This window comes from Anomalospiza imberbis, chromosome 13 (genome assembly GCF_031753505.1).
Source record: "Anomalospiza imberbis isolate Cuckoo-Finch-1a 21T00152 chromosome 13, ASM3175350v1, whole genome shotgun sequence".
Taxonomy (NCBI): Eukaryota; Metazoa; Chordata; class Aves; order Passeriformes; family Viduidae; genus Anomalospiza; species Anomalospiza imberbis.
The window spans coordinates 17,824,676-17,833,311 of NC_089693.1; the positions used below are offsets into that span (position 1 = coordinate 17,824,676).

Here is an 8,636-nt window from a genome sequence, read left to right on the forward strand (position 1 = left end):
GTCCCCCGCGGCGCTGCCCCGCCCCCGAGGCTTCCGGGGGGGGTCCCGGCGGTGACGTCATGGCGGCGCCGCTGGGTGACGCGGGGCGGCGGCTCTGACGTCAGGCCCGGCCCCCCGGCAGCATGGCGGCCGTGCCCGCGCCGGCCGGCCCGCGCTGACATGGTGAGGGGCCGGGACGCGGGAGGGGACGCGGGGACACGGCCGCGGCCGCGGGGGGAGCGCGCCCGCCGAGGGGGCGGGACGGGCCCGCGGGGGCTCGGGGCTCGGGAGGGGCAGCGGCCCTCGGTGTCCCCCCGTGCCCCGGGGTCCCCCGGCTCGGGGCGGGGATGCGGCTGGAGCAGGAGGAGGGACCCCCGCGTCGCGATCGGCCGGGCATCCCCCGGCAGCTCCATGCGCAGTCCCTGTCCTGGTCCTCCATCCTGGTCCTCCATCCCGCTGTTCCCATCCTGGCCCTCCATCCTGCTGCTCCTGCTTCCCAATCCTGCTGCCCCATCCTGTTCTCCCACACTGGTCCTCCGTCCCTCTGTTCCCATCTTGCTCCTCCATCCTCTTCTCATCCTGTTCCCCCATTCCAGTGTCCCCATCCTGCTGGTCCATCCTGCTGTCTCCATCTTGCTCCCCTCCATCCTCCCTCTCCCAACCTGCTCCTCCATCCCTCTGCCCCCCAAATTATTCCTCCCATCCTACTCCCCCCATCCCGCTGCCCGCATCCCACATCCCCATCCTGCTGCCCCCAAACACTTCCCCCAACCCCTGTCATTCTCCCTATCTTACTGCTCCCCCCAAACTGCTTCCCCGAATCGTTCTCTCAATCCACTGCCCTCAGCCCTCTCCCCAGAACCAGCTCCCCCAGTTTGCTCCCCCCCAATTCCCTCCCTGTTAATGTGCTCCCCCAATCCACTTCCCAACCCTCTCCCCCATCCCTGCTGCCTCCCAACCCTCCGTCCCCAGGACCTCAAGGGCCAGTACTGGACGGACGATGACTCCGACGGGGACAATGAGTCCGAGGAGTTCCTCTACGGCGTGCAGGTGGGTGCTGGGTCCCCCTGGTGCCACGGGAGGCTCAGGGAGCCCCAGGCTGAGCCCGATGCCAGGCCCGGGGCTGCCAGAGGCTGCGGGAGGCTCTGGGTGTGACGGTGCTGTGCCGCAGGGGACCTGCGCCGCCGACCTGTACCGGCACCCGCAGCTGGACGCCGACATCGAGGCGGTGAAGGAGATCTACAGCGAGAATGCCGTGGCCGTCAGGTGGGTGCACCTGCTGCCCCGGCACCGGGCAGTGCCAGGCCCAGGTACGTAGCCGGGCCGTGCCGGGATCGCTGCGCTGTCCCCAGGCATCCAGCTGTGCTGTCCCTGGGTACCCAGCTGTGCCATGCCCAGGCATCCTGCCGTGCCACCTCTGGGACACTTGGCCACAGCATCCCCAGGCACCTGGTTGTGCCATCTCTGGGGCACCTGATCATGGCATCCCCAGAGCACCTGGCTGAGCCGTCCCTCAGACATACACCCCCCTGAGCACTTGGCTGTGCTATCCTTGGGCACCCAGACATGGCATTTATGGAGCATCCAGCTGCAGCAGCCCCAGGCACTCATCTGTGCCATCTTCAGACAGCCAGCTGTGCCATCCCTGGGCACCCAGCTATGCTGTATCCAGGGCACTCAGCTGTGGCATCACTGGGTCACCTGGCCATGGCATTACCAGACACCCAGCAGTGCCATCCCCGGGTTACCTGGCTGTGCCACCCTCAGGCATCCAGCAGTGCCATCCCCAGCACACCTGGACATGCCATTCCCAGGCACTTGACCATGCCCTCTTGGAACACCCAGCAGTGGGACTCCTGCATAACCAGCTGTGCCATCCTTGGGGCACCTGCCTATGGCATTACCAAGGCACCTTGCTGTGGCATGTCTGGGCATCCAGCTGTGCCATTTCCACGCAACCGTGGCACCCCTAGGACACCTGGCCGTGCCATCCCCTGAGCACCTGGCTGTGCTGTCACATTCCCAGGCTCACATCTGCATTCTGGGCACTCCCCCTGTGCATACGCTTGATACATGGGGAGCCACACGTGCCACAGTCACTGTCCCATGATCCTGCCCACCCTGGCACGGTGGGCACTGGGCCACTGCTCCGGCACCGTGCCACCCCCCATGCCACAGCAACGCGTGTCTTCACAGGGAGTATGGGACCATCGATGATGTGGACATCGACCTCCATGTGAACATCAGCTTCCTCGATGTGAGTCCCTGGGGTGTCCCCAGCAGTGCTGGGGAGGGCATGGGGACGGTGGGCACATGCGCCTGGGGGTCTCCAATCCCCCTGCCTGGGTGGAGCTCCCGTGGCTGTGCCGACGTGCGTCTCTGCCTTGGCAGGAGGAGGTGGCGACGGCGTGGAAGGTGCTGCGGACGGAGCCCATCGTCCTCCGCCTGCGCTTCTCCCTCTCCCAGTACCTCGATGGCCCCGGTGAGTGGGGATGGGCGGGCTGTGGTGTCCCTGTGCCCTCAGGACGGCACAGTTCTGCACTGATGCAGAACTTCCTCTCTCCCCACAGAACCGTCCATCGAGGTTTTCCAGCCGTCCAACAAGGAGGGCTTCGGGCTGGGTCTGCAGCTGAAGAAGTAAGAGCTGCAACATGGTGGGCACATGAGGGTAGTGGGTGGGCTGGCTCACAGAGTCACTGTTCTGCCCCAAAACTGGTCACTTGCCACATGTCCCCTTGCCACCACCTTTTATCCACCACACAGTCCTGTGACGGGCTCACCACCAACTGTGCGTGTGCTGGGGGTGTCAATGAACCACCAAGCACCCATGGGCGCTGTCCCCCTGTTTGCCAGGATCCTGGGCATGTTCACATCCCAGCAATGGAAACATCTCAGCAACGATTTCCTGAAGACCCAGCAGGAGAAGCGGCACAGTTGGTTCAAGACAAGCGGCACCATCAAGAAGTTCCGTGCTGGTCTCAGCATCTTCTCACCCATTCCTAAGTAAGGTCCCAGTGCTGTCCCCACAGGGGACCAGCCCTCCGTCCCCTCATCCTGGAGGCCTGACACCATGCCTCAGTTTCCCTACTTGGATGCTGCTGCCCCCTACCGGATCCCAAGCTGGCAGAGGTTGCTCCCAACAAGTAGCCGATGGGTGGTTCTGGCACTGGGTGATGGAGGAGCAGGGAACGGTGACAGACAGGTGCTCAGGGGGATTCTGTGCCTGCAGGTCTCCCAGCTTCCCTGTTATCCAAGATTCAGTGCTGAAGGGCAAACTGGGCATCCCCGAGCCTCGCGTGAACCGCCTGATGAACCGCTCCGTGTCCTGCATGGTGAAGAATCCCAAGGTGGAAGTTTTTGGCTACCCACCCGCCAGCACCCAGGCAGGTGTTGCCCCCTTCAACATCCTGGTGGGTGCCACCCCTCTTTGGGGTTTGCTTTTCTCTTCTTTCCCCTTCCCAGGGGCTCCTCTGGGGTCAGGTTGTTTGTTGTGGGTGCTAGGACCCCCATGGGATGGGGGGAGCCCCTGCAGGGTTTCTTGTTCCCAGTCTTGGGTGATCTCGGGGAGTTGGGGCCTGGCTGTGGGGTCCAGTGGGATTTTACCCCACTCCTGGTGCTGCATCCCTGCTGTGCCAGGGAATGTTGACATGTTGGGGGTCCTGCTGTGCCAGGGAATGTTGACATGTTGGGGGTCCTGCTGTGCCAGGGAATGTTGACATGTTGGGGGTCCTGCTGTGCCAGGGAATGTTGACATGTTGGGGGTCCTGCTGTGCCAGGGGGTGTTTGGATGTCGGGGGACCAACTGTGCCAGGAGGGGTTTGGCATGCTGGGGACCCCACTATGCCAGAGGGTGTTGGCATGTCAAGAGTCCCACTGTGTTGGGGGTGTTGGGATGTTGGGGGTCCTGCTGTGTTGGGAGGGGGTTGTCATGTTGGAGGGTCTCACTGTGCCGGGGCACATTGGAATGTCAGGGGTCCTGCTGTGCCAGCGTTTTGGTGTGTTGGGGGTCCTGTTGTGCTGGGGGAAGTGGGGGGCTGCCCGTGCCATGCAGAGCTGGGGCTGTGTTTGGGAAAGGGGATAACGCAGCTGGCTCCGCTCTGGCTCCGTCACAGGTCGGTGGCCACTGCAAGAACATCCCCACGCTGGAGTACGGCTTCCTCGTGCAGGTGAGAGTCCTGCATCCTGCTCATCCTCAGCCTGCTGCCCAGAGCATCCTTCCCCACTGTCCCACTCCCCACTTATCCACATCCTGCCATTTGGAGCATTCTCCCCGCTACCCCATGTCCTGCTCATCCTTATCCTGATGTCCTTCTCGCTGTTCCACATCCCACTCAGCCCCATCCCATCGCCCAGAACATCTTCCCTGGTGCCCGACATCCAACTGAGCCACACTCCACTACCCATATCATCCTCCCCCGTGACCAGAGTCCCACTCATCCCCATCCCACTGCCTGGAGCATCCCCCAAGCTCCATGTCTGCGGCAGGGCCTGACTCCTTCCGTCCTTCCCCTCAGATCATGAAGTACGCGGAGCAGCGGATCCCGACGCTCAATGAGTACTGCGTGGTGTGTGATGAGCAGCACGTCTTCCAGAACGGCTCCATGCTGAAGGTGGGGTGGCAGGGCCAGGTCAGGTGCGGGCTGTGCCCCTGTGTCACCATCCCTGACGCTCACCACTCTCCTGTCCCCTCCACAGCCGGCCGTGTGCACCCGGGAGCTCTGCGTCTTCTCCTTCTACACCCTGGGCGTCATGTCCGGTGCGGCCGAGGAGGTGGCCACGGGTGCCGAGGTAGGGCTGGGTGCGGTGGTGACCCCCTCCAACCCCATGGAGGGTTGTCCCTTCAGTCCCTGCTCTGCCCCAAGGTGGTGGACCTGCTGGTGGCCATGTGCCGCGCTGCCCTCGAGTCCCCTCGCAAGAGCATCATCTTTGAGCCTTACCCCTCAGTGGTGGACCCCAACGACCCCAAAACTCTGGCCTTCAACCCCAAGGTAAGCCCTGGGGGGACAGTGCTCCCCCACACCAGGGGGTGAGGGGACCACCGAAGACCCCTCTGATGGCCACTCCTCTTCTGCCCCACGTGCAGAAGAAGAACTATGAGCGGCTGCAGAAGGCCCTGGACAGTGTGATGTCCATCCGGGAGATGACTCAGGTACGTGGCATGGCCCACAGCCCCGTGGCCCCATGTGACCTCCCCGGTGTGGGATCCAAGCCGGGTGTGGCATTTTGGTGCTGATCTCCATCTGCCCATGGCTGGGTGGGTGCCGGGGGACCCACCTGCACCCCATCTTGCTTCTGCCAGGGGTCCTACCTGGAGATCAAGAAGCAGATGGACAAGTTGGACCCCCTGGCACATCCCCTCCTGCAGTGGTAAGGCTGAGGGTGCTGCGGCCCTCTCCTGCTGCCCCTTGTCCCTCCCACTGCCCCACATTCCCCAGGATATGGGATGGAGTGGGGGGCAGGCAGGTATCTGTAGCACAGCCCTCTCATCTCCTTTCTCCTGACCGTTAAAAGTCACGGGCTTTTAACGGTCTTGGGGCGGGTTGGGACCACATTTCTGACCCTCCTCCTCTTCCTCCTCCTCTTCCCAAGGATAATCTCCAGCAACAGATCCCACATTGTCAAGCTGCCTCTCAGCAGGGTAAGGGGCCAGGCCAGGCTCCAGGTGGGGTGCGGGATGGAGGGCATGGAATATGGGAGATGGAGCGGAGGGATACAGGAGATGGGATGCAGGGTGAGGCATGTAAGGATATGGGATGGGCGATGGAAGGGTCTGGGATGTGGGATGGATCCCTCTGGGTGGGGTTCTAGCCTGGGAGATATGGGAGTCAGGACACGGGATATAGGAAGGGGGGTGTTTGACACAGGCTGTGGAATGGGGGCAAGACAGGGAAGCGAAGGACCCTTCTGGCAAACTCGGAGTCCCCAAAGCCAGGCTGGGCTGGATCCAGGGCCTGGCAGCCATGCTTGATCTCTGTCTGTCTGTCTGTCCTCTCTCCTGCCGGCACTGCCGTTGCTCTTCCCGTTCCCCTGGTAGCAGCTGAAGTTCATGCACACCTCCCATCAGTTCCTCCTGCTCAGCAGCCCCCCGGCCAAGGAAGCCCGGTTCCGCACGGCCAAGAAACTCTATGGCAGCACCTTCGCTTTCCAGTGAGTTGCCAAAGTGGGGGGATAGTGGTGCACCGGGTGGGTGCCGTGGGGCTGATGCAGGACTGGCTCTTTCCAGTGGCTCTCACATTGAGAACTGGCATTCCATCCTCCGCAATGGGCTGGTCAACGCCTCCTACACCAAACTGCAGGTACCAGTCTGCTCCCTACACCCAGCACGCCCCAGGGCAGCAGGCGGGCAGGGGGTGGGCAGGAAGGCAGGGAGGGAGCAGACATTGGGAAGTGCCAGGCTTCCTCCACTACCACCATACCCAAACTGTTGGGGTGATCCCGCCTCGCTCACCCTGGTATTTTCCCGCAAGCTGCATGGAGCAGCCTATGGCAAGGGCATCTATCTGAGCCCCATCTCCAGTATTTCCTTTGGATACTCAGGTAAGAGGCTGTCTGCACTGCCCGCTCCTGCCTGTGCTCCCATTCCCACTCCCTGCTTGGGCCTGGGGAGGTTCGGCATTGTGCTGGCTGGAGAAGCTGCACAGGAGCGGCAGCATCCCATATCCATCCCATCACACCAGCCTCTTCCCAGCCAGGCTGGGGCTTTCCCACACGCCAAAGAATCAAACCCCCAACATTTTCTAGGCTTCAGAAGCTGCTGCACACACTTTTGGGGGGTTCCCAGGGCTCAGGAGCACTGAGGGTGGCGATCCCTGTCTGTGGCATGTGTCCCCACATCACCCCAGGGTGTTTTCTGAGAGACTGATAGCCCTCGCCTTGCTTCTTCCACAGGAATGGGGAAAGGGCAGCACCGGATGCCGTCAAAGGATGAGCTGGTGCAGCGGTACAACCGGATGAACACAATCCCCCAGGTGATGGGCCAGGGGACACCGGTGCAGGATGGGAGTGGGGACATGGCACCCATATGTGTTTGGGACAGGGTGGTAACACCAGCTGCTCTTCCACAGACCCGCTCTATCCAGTCCCGCTTCCTCCAGAGCCGCAACCTGAACTGCATCGCGCTTTGCGAAGGTGTGGAGGTGTGGGGGCATAATGGGGGGGGACATGCAGCACCCTTGGGGTCACCAGGTGGGTGGAGGGATGGAGGATCCCCACTGTGGGTTGTGCCCAGACAGGCCCTTTGTCCCCTGTCCCACCTCCAACAGCCCCTTGCCCCAGCAGTGATCACCTCCAAGGACCTGCAGAAACACGGCAACATCTGGGTCTGCCCTGTCTCGGACCACGTCTGCACACGCTTCTTCTTTGTGTGAGTCCGGCGTGCCCACCCTGCTGCACCTGCGGGATCCCCGCAGAACCCCCCTCACCCCCTCCTCCTCTTCCAGGTACGAAGACGGCCAAGTGGGAGATGCCAATATCAATACTCAGGACCCCAAAATCCAGAAGGAGATCATGCGTGTGATCGGGACTCAGGTGTACACAAACTGAGTGGTGGCGGTGGGACCCTGGGACCCCCCGGGCACCGAGTGAGCCCCCGGGCAAGGCTGGGCAGGGGCCGAGCAGGTTTTGAGCCCCCCGGGCAGGGCAGAGCCAGGACAACACCGGCGGCTCCACCTGTACATAGGCGTTGGGCACCCTGTGAGCACCAGGCAGGTTCAGCGGTCCCTTATCCCCTCCCTGTCCCCTTCCCACTGTCCCCAACTCTGTGGCAGCCTGGAGAAGGAGCCGTGGGTCCGGCGTGGCTGGGGACGGCCCCTCCTGGCATTGGCAGCGATGGCGTTTTTATCAATGATGAGAAACTGAAGCAAAAAAAAAAAAAAAAAAAAAAACCACAACCAAAACAAACCCAAAAACATAGGAAAAAAAGAGAAAAGGAATCAGTGTTTGTGGATTTAACTTGGCATTTAAGTGTGGGGTGTGGGAAGGGGATGCTGGAGAAGGCATGGGGGTACAGGGGGGGAATGGGATTGTGAGGAAAGGAAATGGGCACAGGAAAGGGATGGGATGATGTCACGGGGAAGGAGTGGGATTCAAGGCAAGGGTTGGGAGTGTGAGGGAGGAATAGGAGCACAGGGAAGGGATTGGAACCTGGGGAAGGGATGTGGGCACAGGGAAGGGATGGGATCATGAGAAAAGGATAGGATTGTGAAGAAGGGGTGGGAAACAAGGGATGGTATCTTGGGGAAGGGATGGGATTGAGGGGATGGGATGGTGGGGAAGTGCCGTAGAGAATTGATGCAGCTTTGAGAGAAGGCTGGGAGGGAACTGCTCCCCCTGTGGAGTAGGATGGATGGTGCTGTGGAGGCGGAACACGATTGTGCCTCAGGGATGGGAACATGGGACCCCACGGAGCAGCCCCCCAGGCACCGGTGCTGCAGCAGAGATGGAAGTGGGAAGGAACGTCCCAGAGACAGCATTTTGTTTCAGCCCCAGCCCATCCCAGTAACTCCAGGGACATGGAGGCAGTGCCAGCACAGCTGCATCCTGCTACACCCAAACCTGGATGGAAACCCAGCAGAGATAGCCCAGGCTATCCAGGCTGCCAGGGCTCAGGGTGGGCAGAGGGGGCTGGGCACTGCTGGTCCTCACAGTCCAGGGGCTCT

General features: G+C 61.9%; 1 protein-coding gene across 4 annotated transcripts; it reads left to right on the top strand.

Moving 5' to 3' along the window:
• Positions 1-41: 41 nt before the first annotated feature.
• On the top strand, positions 42-7,906 carry PARP6 (poly(ADP-ribose) polymerase family member 6). 4 transcript variants are annotated; one of them, XM_068204309.1, is made up of 22 exons: positions 42-162; positions 952-1,029; positions 1,151-1,245; positions 2,176-2,236; positions 2,371-2,461; positions 2,550-2,616; positions 2,833-2,982; positions 3,209-3,389; positions 4,092-4,145; positions 4,494-4,589; positions 4,675-4,767; positions 4,842-4,967; positions 5,063-5,128; positions 5,279-5,346; positions 5,569-5,617; positions 6,017-6,126; positions 6,203-6,275; positions 6,447-6,516; positions 6,868-6,947; positions 7,044-7,107; positions 7,258-7,342; positions 7,419-7,906. In XM_068204309.1, the coding sequence occupies exons 1-22, from the start codon at positions 160-162 to the stop codon at positions 7,519-7,521; spliced, it is 1,863 nt and encodes a 620-aa protein (XP_068060410.1). In that variant the 5' UTR covers positions 42-159; the 3' UTR covers positions 7,522-7,906. The 4 variants fall into 4 exon arrangements, 3 of the variants coding, with proteins under 3 accessions (XP_068060410.1, XP_068060409.1, XP_068060408.1); XM_068204308.1 differs by having other exon boundaries at positions 6,014-6,126; positions 6,203-6,516; XM_068204307.1 differs by lacking the exon at positions 42-162 and having other exon boundaries at positions 868-1,029; positions 6,014-6,126.
• Positions 7,907-8,636: the final 730 nt, after the last annotated feature.

Excerpts from the sequence above, each read along its gene's own strand:
- PARP6 (XM_068204308.1), top strand. Across the intron at positions 5,129-5,278 it reads CCATCCGGGAGATGACTCAG|GGGTCCTACCTGGAGATCAA; the intron begins GTACGTGGCATG and ends TGCTTCTGCCAG. Across the intron at positions 5,347-5,568 it reads GCACATCCCCTCCTGCAGTG|GATAATCTCCAGCAACAGAT; the intron begins GTAAGGCTGAGG and ends CCTCTTCCCAAG.